Raw genomic sequence first — 21,727 nt, 5'->3', positions numbered from 1 at the left:
TGATGGCCACGTGATGTGTCCCACGGCGCCATGCCCATCTCGGGACTCTCTTCAAGTATATATATAAATATATATAAAATATATATATATTTGCATGTTTATTAGGTACTAGTAGTTACAAAGTCACAGCAGGCACACTCGGGCCTCAGGAGGTTAAAGCTTAAAAAATCTTTAATTCAAATAGGTCAATAACATCAAACCTCCTTGGTTCTTGTGTGTGGCTTGATTTTATTGGAAGTATTTTTGATTTGGGCTCTGAATAAGTTTATCAATTATTTGATTTGACTTGTGCATGAATACAAACTTGAAAGACTTGGAATATGGTGCAAGAGTCGCAGAAACTATTGTATTTTACACTTTTGGGTGCTTTTTAAAGCTTTAAATTAGTGGTTCTCATCCAGGGGGGCAGGGCCCACTAGGGGGCCTCAGCACATTTTCAGGTAGTCTACAAGAGGACTTAAAACTCTCTAAAATAAGTTGTGTTCTAATAATTAACTGCAAAGTATGTGTAAAAAATGGTTACACCACAAAAACAGGTTTTGATCACTGAATTTTCACTACTTTTCAATTACTTTTCTAGGCATTTTGATAACTAAAGGTTTTAAAAATAATTTTAATTCAGACCAATTTGTAAATTAATCATTTAGATCTTTCGCGAAACGTTTCGACTAATTCATTGAAAAGAACGATTCACTCACAAATTGGACATCACTATGGCTTGCAAGCAAGTGTTACTCTACTTAAAATCAATATCTAGCTCATGGAATGTTTTTGAGCAGTGAAAAACTAGAAAAGTATATATCCACTATAGACTTTTCTATTTATATATTTTTATTTTTTTAATTAATTTCCATGACTTTTCCAGGCTTGGAAAACACCATTTTAAAATTCGCTGATATTTTCAGCTTTTCCATTACTGTGGGAACCCTGTAAAAATCAAGATGTACATGGTGATCTCAACATTCTTTAAATTATTTATTTTTGTGTTCTGCAGAATAAAAAAAAAATAATACGCATTTGGAACAATATGAAGGTGAATACAAATTGTAGAATTATCAGTTTTGGGTAAACTACTCTTTTAAATCTTGTGGCTATACTTTTAAAACTGTGTGTATTTTTTTATTTAGTTAAGTCAAAATTAATATCTGAGTTAATCAACAGTATTCCACATATGCTCAATAGAGCTTAACATGTATTGAACCCGGAACAATCATTTGAATATTATTTTCAGTAAATATGTCTATTCTATCAGACACTTGACCTAGGGGTTAGTCTATGTGTTCTGATATGTTGAGCCATGGTGCTCATGCAGATGGTGCAAGTTTGAATCCACTTCATCACATTTACTGATCACATCCCCACACAATTTCCTGTTATCTTTCTACTGTCCCTATAAATAAAACTGTTGAAATGGTGATTTAATGCCACTTTCAGTAAAAGTGGCTGATCATCATCATTTTCCTCTTTAAAGGTGAAGAAGGACAAGAATAACTTTTAAGGTCATCATGTCCTTCTCCACCATATATACCTTCTCTCATCCTCCACTCGCTCCCCTCATGCTCTTCCCTCGTTTCAACAATCCTCTCAAGCCCCTCCTCTTGTCCACCTCCTCCCACCCTTGTTCGTTCTGTAAGGACACAATGTTCTTTTTGCTTGTTTGGGGAAACTGCAGAAGTAAATAAATTAGAGGAGTGGAGGATGCCGTCATGATGGCTGACTCCAGGTTTTAGCAGAGTAAAATAAACATGTGAGGTTTGGCCTGGCTCAGGCTGCTGTTCTCAAACAGCCAGCTCTATCTAAAACAACTATCACACCAGCAGGCCGAGAGAGACTAAATGAGAATTTGAATGCTTGACCTTAAATGGGGTTTGAGTTCATCTGATGTGAGTTTATTATAGACCATAAAAGAGCTGTTTCTCTCAAACAGGTGCTTGTCTTTGTGTCAGGGAACATGAGTTTGTGTGCTTGTGTGAGTTTATGTCTTTTTATAACAGCAAGGCTCTGCCAATCCAGAAGCAGAGAGACTTCTGGAAACGTATTTGATACTCAGCATTATAGAACAGTTTGTTCCGGTCATCTAATTTGATTGGACAAGCGGCGTTCCAAGAGTGCTGATATTTAGAATAACAGCACTGAGACACATCACAGTTTGTATCACTCTGCTTGTCTGTGTTTACGGCCTTCCAGATATGCTGTCACTCAGTGCGTTGCTTGGCGACATGCAACGGCTGATGATACTCTGGCTTAGTTTGGAACTATTTTTGAAAGCGGTGCAAAACTATACAAAATGACTGGCCATATTGTAAATATTATTTTAAAACATACTCAATATTTCAGCCTATTTTTAAAATGTAGACATTTCGAGGGGCCTGGATAGCTCATCAAGTAAAGATGCTGACTACCACACCTGGAGTCACAAGTTCGAATCCACGGTGTTCTGAGTGACTCCAGTCAGGCTTCCTAAGCAACCAATTGGCCCAGTTGCTAGGGTGGGTAGAATCACGTTGGGTTAACCTCCTTGTGGTCCCTATAATGTGTATAATGTTCTTGCTCTCAGTGGGGTGTGTGGGGAGTTGTGCGTGTATGCCGTGGAGAATAGCGTGAGCCTCCACACGCGCTAGGTCTCCGCGGTAACGCGCTCAACAAGCCACGGGATAAAATGCGCGGATTGATTGTCTCAGACGCGGAGGCAACTGAGATTCATCCTCCACCACCCAGATTGAGGGGAGTCACTACACCACCACGAGGACTTAGAGCGCATTTGGAATTGGGCATGCCAAATTGGGGAGAAAAAAAAAAGAGTTAGATATTTAAATTTCATAACAACATTCTATTAAGTTGAATTGAGTGCTCTTTATCAAAATTAAAATAATAACACTTTAATTTACTCAAGTTTATTCATTTCATTTTGTTAAAGATTAATTAATTAAATTTGACAGAATTTAAATAAAATAAAATAAATTAAAAAATTAAAAAATAAAAGGTAAAAATATTGTATAGTATAGAGACTGCACTCACAAATCACATTTTTAACCAATTAAATATTTTACTTAAATTATTTTGACTATAGAAATTTCCATACATTTGTTGTTATTGAATGTTTGTGATTTTCTTTTGTAGGAACTTGAGCCGCATAATCGCACTGGGACACACCCTGTGTGTCATGTGGTCTGAAGCCCTTGTACAATCACACCAATTTATTGGCTGGTGGCACTTAAGCGACACCCCAAGGGAGCTATGTCACAGGCTACATAAAAACGCTCTGGCGTGTTGTACATATGACTCACGTTGAAGTGAGGATCATTATTATTCTCCCTTTTGAGTGGCAATACAGGAAGGAATTTAAAAAGTGCTTACCTCTGTGCACGCGGTTCATCTTTGGTGAAGATTCCCACGATATGTGTGTTGCCTGTCTGGGGTTTCGCCACGCAGAGGCCGCGTTGGAGGGATTGCCCACAGTGCGATTTAATGAACATCAGGACGCTCCGTGAAAGGCTTGCCTCCTTCAGAAATTCGGTCAAGCCACCTGCTGGTGCTGGTGTGTCAGGTAGTGCCACGCAGCCGTGTGACTTGTGGGAGGCCAGTGCTGATGCCGAGGAGAAGGGAGCTGATCAGCAGGCCAATCTTCAGTTCTAGCCCTGAGGCCCGGACAGCGGTTTCCAGCACTGAGGATGAGGTTGCCATGTGGATTCCGAGGATCTCACCTGTGGTCAGGCCGAAGCCTTGCCTCCCAGCGGTCGGATTTCCAGACTTTCAGTAACAAATATGGTGTTGCTGGAGGTTACACCACTTGCCGTGGAAAAATTGCACCTGGATTGGCCAGATGAAGCACAGTCGGAGGATTGTAAATCAATCTTGGACGACTGTTTTTAGTGGGCCACTGTGCAGCAGCGCCTCGTAGGCCGCTTTCTTTTTCCCTGGACCTCCATTGTGAGATTTTGAAGTCCTGGGATCAACCTTACTCAGCCAGGAACACGAATCAATTAGTCTCTGAATTTTCTAATGTGTGTCAAGCTTCTGACCATGGATATGCTTCAGTCACGGCAATGGAAGAGACGCTGGCTGCCCATCTCTCTCCTTCTTCAGCGACCGCATGGAAATTGAGCCCTACTATTTTACTATTTGAGCAATCTAGGGCTGTGTGTAAACCTATACAAGAGTGCCCTGTTGCCAAGACAACACGCTCTGTTTCTAGGGGTGGAGCTGGATTCGTGGGCAATCCAGGCGCGTATGTCTCCAGTTCGTATTCTGTCATTCCGCCGGTGTCTGGCGATGTTCAGAGTGGGACATCTTCTCCCTGCAAGAACATTTCACAGGCTTTTGGGGCTCATGATCGTGGCTTTCATTGTCATTCCCCTGGTCATGCTGCATGCAAAACCTTTTCAGTGTTGGATGAACTCCACAAAGGGACTTCAACCACTGCCGCATCCATTCCGTCTCTTCAAAGTGACGCATGGATGCTACCAAGCTCTGTTCCCATGGAAACGGACCCACCATTTGATGTTGGGTGTTCCATTGGGACAGGTGTGTTGCCGCAAAGTTATAATGACAGATGCCTCCTCCATGGGTTGGGGCACTGTATACGAGGGTCGTCCAGCCTACGGGGTTTGGACGGGCCAGCAGCAATATTGGCACATAAACTGTCTGGAGATGTTCACGGTGTTGCTGTCGTTAAGGATTTTCCTCCCTGAGATTCAGGGCAGTCATGTCCTCATCCATTCGGAGAACAGGACGGTGTCCTACATAAATCACCAGGGAGGAGTGCGTTCTCATGCCATGCTGTGGCTGGCACGTCACATTCTTCTGTGGGTATGGGACAATGTGCTGCCTACAAGCTGTGCATGTCCCAGACCGGTTGAACTTGGGGGTGGATCTCCTGTCCAAACAGGGCTTGATGCCCGGAGAGTGGACATTACATCCTCAGATTATGGAATAAATTTGGAGAAGATTTGGCAGAGCGGAAGTGGACCTGTTCGCTTCGAGCGAGACGGCACACTGTCCCCTCTGGTTTTCCCTCTCTCCCCCGGCACCGCTGGGCATTGATGTGTTGGCACATCAGTGCCCGAAACACGTCTTTACACATTCCCACCAATCAGTCTGCTGCACGCAGTTCTGCAGAGAGTTCAGGAGGATCGGGTTCAGCTTCTGTTAGTGGTGCCTTTTTGGCCATTTCAAGTATGGTTTTCGACTCTGGTCTCTCTCCTGGAGGAAGTGCCTTGGGAGATTCCTGTCAGAACAGACATGTTGTCTCAGGCACAGGGCAGCATTTGGCACTCACAGCCAGACTTGTGGAAGTTATGGGTATGGTCCCTCAACGGAGCGCCCTCTTGAATGATGGGTTGTCCCCCACTGTGGTTGATACCATTCTGAATGCTAGAAGTCCATCAACTAGGAAGTCTTATACATTCAAGTGGTGTATTTTTGCTTCTTGGTGTACAGCGCAAGGTGAAAATCCAGTTCACTGCCCTGTCAGTACAGTGCTGGATATTTTTGCAAGAGTGTTTTGGGGCCGGGGTTGCCCCAGCAAAGCTTAAAGTCTATGTTGCTGCTATAGCGGCTGAGAATGCGGTTATCAATGGAGTCTCTGTAGGTAGACATTCTCTTGTCTCTCATTTTATGCACGGGGTATGCAGGCTTAGAACTTTTCGTCCTGTCCGTGTTCCCTTATGGGATTTATCTGTTGTTTTAGAGGTGCTCTCGGGTGCTCCATTTGAGCCTTTTGAAAACAGTCACTGATAGGTTTCTGACTCTTAAAACAGCCCTGCTAGTGGCATTGACATCGTTTAAAAGGGTTGGTGATTTGCATGCTGTCGATCAATCCCTTATGTATGGATTTTGCACCCGGGTGTCCAAGAGTGGTGTTAAGACCTCATTTGGGCTATTTGCCCAAGGTTGTTTCTACATCATTTAGCTCGCAGTCTATTAATTTTCAGGCTTTCTATCCTCCCCCATTTGAGTTCGGTTTATTTTGACCATACTAGCCAGTGGCATAAGTCAGAGCAGTTGTTTGTGTGCTTTGGTGGCCACAACAGGGGAGTTTCGGTGTCCAAGCAAAGACTGTCTCATTGCCTTACTGATGCAATTTCAATTGCTTATGAAGTGCGTGGATTACCTTTGCCTTTGGGTATTTGAGCCCATTCTACGAGGAGCATGGCATCCTCATTGGTTTTGGCTAGAGATGCGTCCTTGGAGGATATTTGTATGGTGGCAAGATGGTCCTCTCTGCATACATTTGATAGATTTTATAATCTGGATGAGAGTTTGACTCCTACTTCTCAGGTTCTTTCTGTTGGAACAGGAGTAAACTCATAATTTTCTCTGTTTTATGCAGACGCTTTATCTCACTTGTGCGCCGCTAACACAGACGTAGACAGTTGGCAGCTACTGTTCGCATGGCGTGAATGTATATTGTTCCCAATGAGCTCCCTAGGGCCGTCACTTAAGTGCCACCAGCCAATAAATTGGTGTGATTGTACAAGGGTTTCAGACCACGTGACACTCAGGGCATGTCCCAATGTGATTATGCAGCATCTCGTTCCCACTCAGGAAACCACGTTTCACGTAACCGATTTTAGTTTTCATTTTTTAAAGATTGCACTCATTTTTCTAGAGCATATCTAGAAAAAATTATTGTCACGACAGAATTTTATTATTATTATTATTATTAATTTCCATGATTGATTGCAGTTCAACAAAAATCTTGCTTTACTTTTTTATTATCAATTTTATTTTTAAGGACTTTAAGGAAAATAAAGTATATTTATTATCTAACCTTCATCAAATATATTTACAGACATTTATATATTTGTTATATAATATTTATACTATCATATTATATTATATTATTTTATTTTGTGTTTTTTATGGTTCTTTTAAGAATTAAAAGAGATAGAGAAAGTACAAGTGTATTACTTTTTGATTTTTGATTTTCTGTTTAGAGGTACAAATGTTGGCAAATGGTTTTAGCAATTTAGTTTTGGTATTTGGCTGTATTTTTCCCCAATTCAGTTTATCTGTTTTTAATAGCTGTTTTCCATCATCAGTGCAGTAATCATCATAGACTATCTATAACCTTCATGCACAATTTTAAAAATTTTAATGTTTACTAAAAATCTAAATGTGCCTCTGATGAGAGCTGACCTGTTTTTGCTGTTATTCCCCATGTCATAATCTTTACAGATAAAGAGCTAAATTGTTGTCAGATCTCGGTAATGAGACAAATGAGCATCAAAAACACTTTACTGATACATTATTATGTAATATTACACCACCACCTAGTGGCAGTCCACAACAACATCACCATTACTAATCAAGGAGATTAATAGCATTTGGTGACTGGTCTCACTTTGTCCTGTCCGCTCATCATCTCTCAAGTTTGTAATCAGACTAAGCTCGTCCTAGAGCAGAAAAAGAAAAAAGCTCTATGTACTGAACTGCAGTCCTGGCAGTGGGTTCTTACCTTAGTCTGAAAGCAGCAGAAGAGTTGAGTAAGGTATGGGTGTCTTCTGGCCAGTGCTAGAATGCGTTTCTCTGTCATAGTGCAGTCCACGTCATCATCCTGCAGGATGACGTCTTTCTTCAACACTTTTACAGCATAAACCTCATCTGTGCCTCTCAACTCAGCCAGCATAACCTGTGCACACACACACATCCACGCATGCACACACACATCCACGCATGCACACACACACACACACACACACACACACACACACACACACACACACACACACACACACACACACAGGAAAACAACATTTTCCTTTCCATTTTGTAATAAAAAAATAAAAAAATAAAAATGCACAAAAAACTGTGAGAAGAAAGCCTGAGATTTAGAGCTAACTGCAAAGCAACATTTCAAGCTCATCACTAAGTTTTGCAGTGAAACCTCATAACATTTTTATTGTTCTTTAAGGACAGCTACATTTAAAGTTCCTTAATCAAAACCTAGATTTGCATTTCCTAATCAAAACATCAGTGCTTTCATGGCAGCAAAAGAATAGTGTTAAAGTTTTAAGTATAAGCTTAGGTTTTAGGCTTTGGTTTTGAGTACATGAAATGCATCAGAGCCACTTTGCCATCATGACACCCAATATGCATCTTATTTTCAGTCAGCTGCACACACGAATCAACACAATAGTCAGTGTGCAATGTAAAGGCAGCTAAAAATGGTTAAATCTATGCAAGGAAAACAAGACCAGTTACAATTCATTATGCAAACAGATGTAAGAAAGATGACTGATTGCAATTCAGTATGCAAATGTTACAATGACATCAGCACTCTATTAGATTTTGAATGCTGAACATTCCAACAATGTATGTTAGTGGGATATTTTAAAAACTATAATTTTACATTTCTAAAATTAATAGCTCATCTAAAGCTTAAATTATTTACAATTCAAAGTATGTACAATAATTGGTTTGGTTGAATTAATTGTTATTAAAGTTGGGATTTTAGAAGAAACCCTAACCAAATTGTTTGAAAAATATCAATACAGTGGTGCCTTGCAAGCACTGTAATAATTAGATTTACTGTACACCCAAGTTAGACTGGAAGCGACCATTCCCTTTATAATTGACAAGGCTGTCCACAATCCAAGTGCACAACACTGCTACTGTATAACTGCAGTGTAGACAGTTTGTTGAATATCATTTGAGTGAGTTTTGGCATGATACTCCACTAGCTTTCAGAGTAGATTGGGTGTTAGATAATCAGATGTAAGTGTTTGCCAAAAAAAACTGTTAGTTGTGTGCTTAAAATAAAGGATAGAATTTCAAAGAGCTCTACCTTCCCGAAGCTGCCTTTCCCGAGCACTTTGATGAAGGAGAAGTCTTCCAGGTTCATTCGTTTGACCTGGACCATCTTCACCTCTCCATTCTCTCTCCCCGCCCCTGTCTCCTCTGACACACCTTCAGTCAGAGAGGAGGATGGGGCTGTCTTAAGCTCCTCTCCGCGATGGTCAAACGACAACGCCTTCCTGATGTTCTCCAAATCCTTTATGTCTGTGGAGCAACAAATAATGAACCAGATCAGAACTTTCACTGACATCACACTGAGCAAAAAATTGCATATAGTCTCATGTAATGAGAAACTAAGTGCCATTGAGTAGTTAAAGGTATATTCCAGGATAAAAACAATTGAGTTGTTTGTGGCTTTTTTTTTTTTTTAAGAAAGCAAGGCAAGGCAAGACAAGACAAGACAAAAAAATATGTTAACAGTATTGCACTTACAATGGAAATCTTTGGGCAATTCTGCAACACAATCACAATGTTTCGAAAGTTTAGTCACAGCATTTAAACACTGTACAGTATGTGTTAACATGATACTAATGTAATTCAATCTCTTACCAAAAGTAGTTCCAACTCAAAAGGACAATTAAATAAATTAGCCAATTTTACAGATCAAATCTTTTCATTTAAATTTAATAAAAATAAATACAAAAAACTCAATATTTCATAATAAAAATAATAACTCAATAACTCATAATAAACATAATAATCATAAAAGGTATGAGCTTCACATTTCTACTTAAAGCTGGAGTATGTAACTTTTTCAGTGTTAAAATACTTCTATCCAAGCTTAATATGCAGAGACATCTATAAGTAAGCCATTCATAGGTTAATTGTCTCGAAAACTGTAAGCACCTTGTCTCTGTGGCACTATAAAATGCCTGTTTGTTTAGAACGACCCGCTTAGACTCGCCCCAACAATGTTACTCAATCAGTGGTGGGACTATCTAATGGTTCGAACATCAGCAGAGGAGGGGTGTATTTGGAAAGCTGTTTTGAAAACATTGTTTCATTTTGCAATTCCGTTTGGTGGTGCTAGTGTTGCAGAAATGACATACATCAGCATTAAAAACCCTCTGGTTCAGTGGCCCCAGACTTCCATTGTAAGTGTATTACAACATGTGTGTGTTTTTTTTTAAATGCCACACAAAAAGCTGTTGTATTTAAATCAGAAAAAAAAAAAAACCATTCAACAGACTGCAGAGGTTTGATTGGTTGTTTATATGTGTGTTTACCCTGGTCACATGGTGAGGTGGGGGCAGATTTGGATCGATCGTCTTCTAACAGCGGAGATATGGGTAAAGGAGATGGATCTGGACCCTGAGAGATCTGTTTAAAAAACAGGAACAAGGTGTCATCTTCACAAAGATTGATTGTTTCACAAACATTAAGAGATGCTAGACAATGCTTAAAAAGACCTGCAAGTTCTGCAAATTTCTCCAGATGTATTCATATATACTGTATATTATGAGCATTTTTGCATTGTTTTTTTTAAATTATTAAACATCTGAATGATATGTACTTTATCTGTTTTACTTAATAACAAATGTACAGTGTTGTAATGACGTAATCATGTCGAAGGTACTGTAATTAAGCCATCAGTGTCCCAACGTTTGGTGGATCAAGGCTCTTGCTAGTGCCTGAATTTGTGTTTGTGTCATAATGATTCACGAATTAGGCAATGAGGGAATGAAAGGAGACACTGCCATTATCTTTCAAGTGGCCTAATCAAGTAGCCAGTTGCTCTGTAATATAAAACACCATTATGTAACTGGGAATCAGAGTGTAAAAAAACAGCTGCATAGAGGCTTTTGACCTTTCACTCGTACACGCCCACTCCTCCTGCTGCATCCACAGTGATCCCATTATTTCCGATGAGTCACCCTCTCACCTTTTTTCTCCTTTGCACGCTGCCAGAGAGTTTATCTGGAGTGACTCCGAGGTCAGACAGCACTTTAGCGATGCCCCGGGCGTCGACCCCACAGTTAGGAGCTACATTACTTTCACAACGTTTGTGTACATTCATCTTACAAACTGCAGACAGAGAAAGGAAGACAGACAGCAAAAGATATTAAAATGCATTTTAATGCATATCAGTGAGAATACATTTGTTAGTCTTGCATGACTGGGCATTTCTTGACTATTAGGTAAGAGCAATTTAGGTGATGACAGTCAGTGTTGAGAGCCAGCATTAAAAGCGTTCCCACACTTTGACCAATGAACATCCATGAATGTTCATGGATAAATTATTATTATCAGTTGTCATTAGACTTATCAGTACAGTTCGACCAGTATTGTTTTTTTCCTTGCTTTTTGACAAAATAAAACTAAATACAATTTGCATTATTATTATTATTATTATTATTATTATTATTATTATTATTATTGTTGTTGTTATTGTTATTGTTATTATTATTTATGCCATTATATTTATGCTTACTTATTTTGGAGCTTTGTCAAATTGTTAAGCTTAAAATTTGTTTGCGAATGAATGAATGGATAAAAATGAATGGCTTTTATTTAAAAAGTTAAGTAATTTATGCAAACAATACAAAACAAGAAAATTACTTTATCAGCCAACACTGTTGTTTTCTGTTCAGCACACTGTGGTGAAATGCCTTTGTTGGGTGCTATTCTTTAGAAACCTTCCAAATGGTGCAATTTATTGGTAAATCATCCTGGTTACTTTCGTAACCTCCATTCCCTGATGGAGGTAACGAGACGTTGTGTCAATGTAGTGACACTAGGGGTCGCCCTTGGGAGCCCCAAACACCTTGGATCTTTGAGAAAAGGCCAATGGGAATTGGCGAGTGGAATTTGCATGCCACTCCCCCGGACATTTCAGCGGGTAGTTGTGGCAGGAGGGACACCTGGGGGCCATAAATGTCCGGGTCAGTACGGTGTCCATTCCCAAGGGGAAGACACCGCGAAGACCACATCCTGCCTGAAGGGGAGGCAATTGTGTGGAAATACGTCACATGGTCTTACCGAGTCTTGTCGGCAGTGTCGCATGTAGAGAAGTCCCTGTGGTAGGTCCTACCCAGAGGGGACGGAGATCTACAAACACGGCGACCGGTGGCAGAGGGAAACTCTGCCCAAGGAAGACGCAGGTTTACCAACAGGGAAACAATCTTGCAGAAGATACATCACATGGGGTTACAAACAGGCAACTAGAGCATGTGGAGCACCTACCCCAGTACAGGGCCTAATAGCACACGTACTGGGCCGGCATCGAGTTTCTCCGTGAACTCACCTGCCACAGGGCTAAGGAGGAAGGACATCCAGGGTCCACGACCTCGTGAACATGGCTGGGGGGTAACAAGCGCACGTCTCCCCCTCAAGGAGGGGAAAGGCATTATACGCAAGCGATACACCCAGCCAGTTGTCCCGCCAACTTACCTGTTCATACCTGACAACACACAGGACGAACCGGCTCAACCCGGAGATTGAAGAACCTCACAAAGGTATTGGGTGTTTCCCAGCCCACTGCTCTACCGATGTCTGCCAAAGAGGTGCCATTGGTCGGGGACCAGGAGGCTGCCACACTCCTGGTGGAGTGTGTCCAAAGCCCCAAGGGGGCGGCACGTCCTGGGTGTGGTATGCCAAAGCGATGGTGTCAACGACCCAGTGGGCGATCCTCTGTTTGGAGGCAGCGCTCCCATTCCGCTGTCCTCCAAAGTAGACAAAGAGCTGCTCAGAGCCTCTAAAGCTCTGCGTGTGATCCAAGTAGATGCGCAAAGCACGCACCGGACACAGCAACGAAAAGGCTGGGTCTGCCTCCTCCTGGGGTAGCTTCGCTTGAAGGCTCACCACCTGATATATAGCTCAGTCGGGGCCTCAGGACCACATGAAAGTATTCCGGACTGAACTCCAGGCATGTGTCACTGACAGAGAATGCCTGCAGGTCCCCTACCCTTTTGATGCATCGTGCCTTCCATAAATGTGCAGTGACTGGCGATCACAATAACGACGGCCATAAACACCAGGTGTGTGACCCAGGAAATGAGGAAACCGCTCCTTTTCTGAACGTGTGGGTACCGCAGCCTTTCAGGCATTTGGCGAATCAAAGAAAGTCAACATAGGATTCTCCTCCCGGCCCTCCACTGGGGGATGGAGTGGTCTGCTAACCATCTCTAGGTCTCCACGTGCCTGGGTCGCCCATCTCAGGGGCAGCTAGAAGCCTTCCTTGGGTTCTTGGTGGCGGGCCGTGAGATGGGGGGTGTCTGCTTCCTGCGGGTGGCTCTAAGTTGGGGCCGGGCCGCTGGCCCGGGCTGCGGTGGAGCCAGTGTCGTCGCCGCAGGGGGACGTCCCTGGCGACGAGCAGACAGGGTGCGGGATCTTGATCCGCACCAGGGCAGGATATGCTGAATAGCCTCCGTCTGCTTCTTAACCACCGAGAAATGCTGGACAAAGCCCTCGACGGTGTCACCAAATAGGCTGACCTGGGAGACAGGGGCGTCAAGGAACTGTACCTTGTCAGCCTCCCTCATCTCAACCAAGTTGAGCCATAGGTGGCGCTCCTGGACCACCAGGGTGGACATCACCTGTCTGAGAGTCCACGCCATGACCTTCGTCGCCCGGAGTGCAAGATCGGTCACCGAGCGCAGATCCTGCATCAATCACGGGTCAGAACTACCCTTGTGTAGTTCTCTTAGCGCCTTGGCTTGATGCACCTGCAGGAGAGCCATGGCGTGCAGGGCGGAGGGGGCCTGTCCAGCGGCACCATAGGCCTTAGTTGTATGAGATGACGTAAACCTACAGGCTGGACAGGAGTCTCGGGCGGTTCCGCCAGGTGGCGGTGTTTTGCGGGTACAGGTGCACAGCAACCACCTTATCCACCTGGGGAATTGCCGAGTACCCCCTGGGAGCCCCACCGTCGAGGGTAGTGAGAGCGGAGACTGGATCCGGGCAGTGAAAGGTGCCCGCCATGACCTCGTGAGCACCTCATGCACCTCCGGGAAGAAAGGGACAGGGGCAGGGCACGGCCATGAGCGGCGTGGCTTTCCTCTAACGAAGGAAAGCCACGACCACAACACTGCCATAGTCATGTTCTCGCAGTGAGAACATGACCCGTCCACGAACGCTGTATCTGCATGGGCAGCACCCAAGCACGTAAGACAGCAAACGTGACCATCGGAAGTGGAGAGGTAACGACCGCAACCAGGAAATAAACACAGACAGAAAGATCTTTAAAAAGATGCTCTCCGTCAGTGCCACTCTTTTAGTAGGGAAAATATACTCCTTTATCGCAAGAATATATACTCTTTCAGACTGTCGAAACACCCAGGGGTGTTCTCTGCACTCCACCGGTGCACGAGGGGGAGAAGCCACTGTAATGCACTGTAAATCCAACAGTTTTTTAGAGGTAAATGGAATGGCAGAGGATTCAGCTCGCTGAACACAACCGCTCGGCTCCAAAGAAGAAATCTGAATGAGTGGTTGCGAGCCAGCTCCTTTTATACCCGTATGTCCAGGGGAGTGGCATGCAAATTCCACTCGCCAATTCCCATTGGCCTTTTTTCAAAGATCAGAGGTGTTTAGGGCTCCCAAGGGCAACCCCAAGTGTCACTACTTCGACACAACGTCGAGTGAGTGACAGATAGAGAACCAATATTCTTTTTTGGTCAAACCAATTATCTCTACTTATCAGTGTACAATAAGGCTATAAATGGCAAACTGATGTTATCACACTGTCTTGTGAGCTTTACACTGCTACACTATCAAAATTTCACTGACTTTTTAAAGATTTTACTATTTTTATTGACTTATGCAGGCATAGAAATCCCAATTTTAAAATGTCCGGTAACACTAAAGCCCATTTTTAGAATGCATTGTAAAGGCCTTTTATACAGTTGCAATCAAAATTATTCAACCCCCCAAAGACAGTAAGGATTTACAAAGGTAAGCTTTTCTGATGACCCAGAATTTTTAAACTTTACATCTATATCAGTTGAGTGACACATTCAAAGTCATAGTGTGAATATATAACCTAATATTTCTAAATAGCAGGACTTTTTAAAAATACAGCCATGTCATAATTATTCAACACCTACTGCATGTAGCTGTTTCTTAAATATGTAAGGCTACACAAGTAATTGTTTTAAAACAGAAATAAGTTATCAATCTGCAATGGCACTTATTTAAGTTTTACAATTTAAATTTAGCATTGTAAGCAAAAATGTATTTCTATGCAAAAAATGCAATTAAAAATAAGGTGTCTCAAAAGCTAATAGAGGAGATTATTTCATTACACAAGAAAGGTCATGGCTAAAAGTAAATTTCCAAGGCACTTCAATTTCCAATAGACAAAGATGGCAGCACCACTCATACATTTTTTAAATATGGTACAACAGCAACCTTCTTGTAACATCCGAGGTTGTTACCCCTCCTAACAACCACCAGAGGGAGCCATCTCCCGAATACTAACTCTGTACCATTTCTTCTTTGGTGACTTCCTGTTTAAACTACATAAATACCATGCTGTTCCATTTTGACTTTGCGAAGTATTGCCAGTTTACCCTGCCTTACCAAGCGTTTTTCCATTGCATTTGCTGATTGTTTTCATGTTATGACCATTGCCTATTTTCCTGGATTTACTGACATTTGGATACCCCTTTGTTTTGTTTGCCTTGTTGGACTGTCTTTTTGGTTTATTGGATTATACCGCTTGCTTAACGACTACCTCTATTTGCCTGCTGATTTGGATTGTTTGCTTGTGTTCATAATAAACGTCCAGCACATGGATCCTAACACCGTCTCCATGGCCAGTTCATTACACTTCTTGGGGTGTGGAAGAAAGCAAAACTTCACCAAGGGAAATGTTGACTCCAGTTGACTGAATATTCAAGAAGTAATTAGGAAAGACCTGTGGAGTCCTGGAAGAAGGTTTTATAGACGTATGACACTAAACTGAAAATTAGTTTTAGACCCATGTGTCAGCAGTACATATGGAGTAAGATGACAAGGTGATGACAAGAACGACACCATCCCCACAGTCAAGCATGGAAGTGGTTCAGTCCGGTTATGGGGGTGTTTTGCGGCTGCAGGAAATGGCTATCCTGACTATGTGACTGACACCATGGATTCTTTCAGGTATCAGGCCATTTTGGCATGAAAAATGTGATGCCTTCAGTGTGTAAATTGAAGCTCGGTGATCACTTGACATTCCAGCAAGACAATAACACCAAGGATACATCCAAGTTGTCCAAAATCTGGTTCAGGAATAAGTTGTGGAATGTCCTTAAATGGCCCTTTCAGTCCATCATTTAAATCCCATTGCATACCTTTGTTGGGATTTCAAGGAAGCAATGGCAGCACAGAAACCAAAGAATGTCAATGAGCTGGAAGCTTTTGCTCATGAGAAATGTGTAAAAATTCTAATAGAGAGGTGTCCAAAGCCTGAGAACACTTACCTGAAACATTTATTTGCTGTTATTAAGGATAAAGGATGCTCCACAAATGATTGATTTTTGGGGTTGAATATTTTTGACATGACATTTATGGAGAGAATTAGTTATTTTTTTATTTCAAAATTTGGGTAAACTGAACTCTTTGTTCTCAAAATCACTCAAATGTGTATTAAAAACTTACTTTGACTGTTTACTGAGGTTTTAGTTGATGTGTTTTAATTCACATCACCAGAATGTACTGCTCGTCAGGGGGGTTGAATAATTTTGATTGCAACTGTATATATATGTACAGTATATATTTACGCAATATCACACAAGTAAGAGTGCAATATGGCCCTACATCAGCACTGCCGGCCTCGTGCCATAGGCAATCGCAGCAGTGCTGATTTAGGGCCATATCACACAATTGTGATATTGTGATATTGCTTATATACAACAGTTCAATGAACAAGTCAATTTAAAAAAATTAGGAAAAACTGAGTACGGTCATAAAAAACACATTTGTACATGGAACTACTTTCTTATGCCTCGGCTCAAAATCTGCTGTTGCTTGTTCAAAACAAATGATGTGTCCAAGCCTCTCAAAAACATCACTGTAGAATTACTAGTATCAAAGCTTGGGCTGTTTCTAACATATTATTGGAGAAACAAGGGCATGTGTGTGTGTGTGTGTGTGTGTGTGTGTGTGTGTGTGTGTGGGGGGGGGGGGGGGGTAGAGAGAGATGGAGCATGTGCGATCACCTGTTGATGATGCTGTAGTCTGTTAGTCAGCTTTCTGAAGATAATGTTATTTTGGTGAAATTCATCCTATTTTCTCAGCGGAAAAATAGCTGTCCATGCGGGGGTATTCCTCCCTATTTTGCGGAAGCTGGTGTGCAAAATTCTTTCACAACAGAAACCGCAATCTCCTCCACCATTTTGAACAGTATTTCCTCTCCGATGTGGAAACTCCGGTAAGAGGTAAGCGCCTTGAGTTTGTGTAATTAATCAGTCTGTTGTGTCTCTCAGCTGTGATGAGCCTTAATGCTGAAGTTGTTAATTTAAAGCTATTTCCTAGCTTTAGTAGTGTAGTAGTAATATGAGCAATCACAGAATGCAGTTAAATGTAAACACTGACTGACACTGACTCACTTCACATCACCAACTGGCTCATATTACACACAAAACTTTTGCCCCCCACCTGTTGGTTAAAATATGTAATGTCACAAAATTAAATGTAAAGAGACAGATAGCTCTTAACACATCTACACTGCTCTTACACTTTAGTTTAGAACAGCACGAACACAAGCGGAGTGATACACACAGTGAAGAGTCGGAATGCTGATGATGTGAGACCATCACTACTCATGGAACATCTCTCATCCAATCAGATTCGAGGACCGGAACTAAATGTTGTGTGTGTGTGTGTATATATATGACAGTTCACTAGTTCTCTCATTGAAGGAGGAAGTGGGAGCCGGATAAACAATCCACGTAATATTTTATTCACACACTTTTCAGTCTAAACACATGAAGTTTTGCTTTTCAGCATAACAAATGCTCTCCCGGCCTCACTCTCTACAGACGTCGCTCGGCCACGCCCCCATCTCCTCATACCACCCATCGCCTGACTCAGGCTAGGGAACCATTCCCAACAGATAGTATCTGAGGGTGAGGACCACCTACTTGATGGCTAAACACTCCTTCTCAATGGTGCTATACTTTGTCTCTCTCAGCGAGAGCTTATGACTAATGTACAGCACAGGGCGCGTCCTCACCCTCCACCATCTGGGACAGTACCATCCCATCCCCCGTCCGATGCATCCGACTGCAATATAAAAGGGAGAGTGAAGTCAGGAGAGTGCAATAACAGCCCACCACAAAGTGCAGCTTTCACCTGCGTGAACGCCTGCTGACATGGCTTCGTCCACTGGACTGGATCTGGGCCCCCCTTTTAGTGAGATCAGTCAGCAGGCTGGTGACGGTCGAATAATTAGACACAAACCTGTGATAATAGCCAGCCAGCCCCAGGAACTTTCTCACCTCCTTTTTGGTCTTAGGTCTCGGGCAGGCTGCAATCACTGCTGTTTATCAATTTGGGGCCGCACCTGCCCATGACCCAAGTGGAAGCCCAGATACTGTACTTCCACCCGCCCAATTGCGCACTTCTTTGGGTTTGCCATGAGTCCCGCCCATCACAATGACCTCAGGACAACCCTCAGATACTGCAGGTGCCGGGGAGTTAAAGGGATCTGCCAATATCCCTTCGTTAAATGCAGTGTCGAATAAAAGCGAGCAATTCATCAACGGATCGAGCAATTCATCAATCCGAGGCATCGGATATGCATCAAATTTAGACACAACATTGACTTTTCTATAATCCTCACAGAACCTTCGGAACAAAAACCAATGGGCTGGCCCAGTCACTGTGAGATACTTCTATTACCCCATATCCAGCATGGCCTTTAATACTTCCCAAACCACTTTTTTGTGCTCAGGTAATCGGTAGGGACGACTACATACCACTACCTCTGGGGTCGTCTTGATATGGTGCTCAATGAGATTTGTATGACCGGGAAGAGGTGAGAACACGTCGGAGAATACTCCTTGCAACCTGACAACCTACATGATTTGGGATGGTGGTCTCCACAAGTGACATGGGTGACTTGATCGGTGACTTAAGTTCACATCCAGTCCGAGCTTCGTTGCCAAAGTCACGGGGACCACCTCTTTCCACGGTTTTAGGAGGTTGAGGTGGTAAATCTGACGTGCTCCACCTCTATCCTTTCATTTCACCTCATAATCGATTTTCCCAACTCGCTGTGTGACCTCAAAGGTTCCTTGCCACTTGACAAGTAATTTAGAGCTTGATGTGGGGAGCAATACAAGGACTTTATCTCCCGGTGTAAATTCCCGTAGTCGAGCATGCTGCGTGGGATCGACGCCTGTACAGTAATTAAAATGTGGAGAACCCCGTGGAGGCTTACGGGACCTCTAGTACTGAAAATAATAGGGGCTCGAGCCATTTATCCCAATTTCGAGCATCTTCGTGCATGAACTTGCGAATTATATTCTTTAGTGTCTGATTAAATCGTTCGATCAAGCCGTCCGTTTGGGGGTGGTAAACGCTGTCCCAAATCGATTTAATCCCCAATAATTTGTACAGTTTGCATAGTGTAAGTGACAAATGTAGTGCCCTGATCAGTGAGGATCTCTTTCAGAATCCCCACTCGGGAGATAATTCTGAAGAGTGCCTCTGCAACACTTTGTGCTGAAATGTTGCGCAGAGGCACTGCTTCCGGATATCCCATTACATAGTCAACCAGAACCAATACAAAGCGATGTCCGTGTGCCGTCCGCTCTAATGGCCCGACGGGTGGCCAGACTGGTCAGGTATGCCCCTGCTCAATCTGGGCAGCCTGTGGCACGTCGGGGACCTGGACCAATGTCTCCACCTTCATCTTGAGGCATCGGTCCTGGAAATGCTCAGATTCCCCAAAGCTCTAGCAGACCAGCCCAGACTTCATGCCCACACCCGCAGCGGATTCATCAGCCTGTGGGGGAAAGCGGAGAGGGTTGGGGAAAATCGGCAAGTTGAACGGCTCACGGGACCAGGGAACTGGTTTTGGGTTAGGAATTCCCCGTTTCCTGGGAATAGGAACAGGATGAGGGGAAGTAGTGGGGGAGGGAGGAGAGAGAGAGCCCTGCGCTGCGGCCGACCTGTTGCAAGATGGCAGGTTTCCAGTCCTGATACCCCAGGAGTTTGGCGACAGGTAGTTATTGGGCTGCCAGTTAGGCTTCTCCTGACATCAGTGGCAGCAGGCAGATCGCCCACTGGGACTCTGGCCATCCCACTGCTTCAGCTCAAACAGCTCCACGAATGCCTCTGGATCGTCCTCTGGCCCCAAATTGGTGAGTGTGAAGTGGGTCATGGCGGGGGCGGCGGCCGAAGTTATGCCAGTGGAAGCTCCCTGGGGTATCAAGCTCTGTAGCACCTGCCAGTCCTCTGCTTGAGCTTGAAGGATGACCTGGAATCGTTGCTCCTGTTCCTGGCGCAGCTCACGCAGAGCTTTATTTTGCGTTTGGTGGATGCTGGCGAGGGTCTTGATCAGCTCGGCGAAGGGCGAGGACTCCATGATGGCGTAACTTCCTCCAAATCCTGGGTTTCGGCACTACTGTGACAGTTCACTAGTTCTCTCTTTGCAGGAGGAAGCAGGAGCCTGATGAACAATCCATGTAATCTTTTATTCAATCCTTACTATTCTTCCTCTCCCGGCCTTGCTCAGCCATGCCCCCATCTCCACACACACACACACACACACACACACACACGTGTGTATGTATATATATATATATATATATATATATATATATATATATATATATATATATATATACACACACACACACACACACACAAGTTTTTCAACTTCTGCAGGTTGTTATACGTTGTACTCTAAGGTTTAACTATGAATAAGTATAAGAATGATAAAGTATTATAACTGTTGTCACAATTATTTATGAGAAAATATACAGTATATTATATTAACATATTATAAGGTGTATTATGAGACATTAAAAATGCATTATAATTCAATTATAATGCCTTTATAATGCATTATAAATATGGGCTTCATAGAAATTGTTACCAAATTTCCTGATATTTGATGAATGTTTTCCATGACCGTGGGAATCCTGTAAGCCTGCTCACCTTTGCACTGAAGGCCTTGCTGCAGCAGGCCCCACAGTAATGAACCGCAGTGGTCACAGAACGTAAGGACTTTGTAGTTGTGAATACTGAACTTATGAGGCATGTTCACACTGAAGCGCTGAGAACCAACCTGCAGAGGGCAACAGAGGATCAAGAAAACAATTATGCCAATTAGGGTATTTTTCTTAGGAGTAAAATCTGAGAAGCAGAAGCAAAAATCTTGTTTTTTCTCTCCATTTAATTTTATTGCCATCTTGGAAGACAGTTGAGTTTTTAAAGAGATCTTATTTGTCATAGTTCTTTCCGCTCACCTCCTCTGCGGTGTCCTCCTGTTTCTTCAGGCCAGCACATTTAGTGATGATGAGCTCATGGCAGCGTTTATGAACCACACATGTGCACACTAATGATCAGATACACAGATGAGATCAAATCAGCTTTTTTTACTTATTTTTCCTCACTTATTATTATGGGCTCAAGGAAAAAATTTATTTTTAAGAGGTTCCTATTTACACCAGCCACTTTGAATATACAGAGTGGAGAATGGGATTTGAGAGCTGCAGCACAGGGGAAAAGTCTAATTTTCTCACAGTTACGCTATTGACACAAGAGTAAATAGTAACAGAATTTTCATTTTAGGGTATAATGTTCTTTAACAAATTAATAATTCACCCAAAAATTTACATTTTGCCATCGGCATTAATAATAATAATAATAATAATAATAGTTGTTCCCATGTTGTTCCAAACCCAAACGTTCCCTGCAAAATAAGAGGAGAAATTTTGAAGTATGTTGATGCTTTTATTTTTATTCCATGCAAAGGCTGTTAATCCCTCTCATT

At 42.7% G+C, this 21,727-nt stretch overlaps 1 protein-coding gene across 1 annotated transcript in view; it reads right to left on the bottom strand.

Annotated features, from left to right (window-relative positions):
* prkceb (protein kinase C, epsilon b) overlaps positions 1-21,727 on the bottom strand; it is a 222,967-nt gene that overhangs the window by 102,178 nt on the left and 99,062 nt on the right. The window contains exons 5-10 of the mRNA XM_051651187.1: positions 21,201-21,289; positions 20,890-21,019; positions 10,682-10,824; positions 10,026-10,119; positions 8,789-9,003; positions 7,460-7,633 (exon numbers count right to left, since the gene is read on the bottom strand). Coding sequence (XP_051507147.1) covers positions 7,460-7,633; positions 8,789-9,003; positions 10,026-10,119; positions 10,682-10,824; positions 20,890-21,019; positions 21,201-21,289 — 845 coding nt within the window. The remainder of the gene's footprint in view (positions 1-7,459; positions 7,634-8,788; positions 9,004-10,025; positions 10,120-10,681; positions 10,825-20,889; positions 21,020-21,200; positions 21,290-21,727) is intronic.

Source organism: Myxocyprinus asiaticus, chromosome 23, assembly GCF_019703515.2.
Source record: "Myxocyprinus asiaticus isolate MX2 ecotype Aquarium Trade chromosome 23, UBuf_Myxa_2, whole genome shotgun sequence".
In the NCBI taxonomy this organism is placed as follows: domain Eukaryota; kingdom Metazoa; phylum Chordata; class Actinopteri; order Cypriniformes; family Catostomidae; genus Myxocyprinus; species Myxocyprinus asiaticus.
This window is presented reverse-complemented; position numbering and strand designations above follow the sequence as displayed.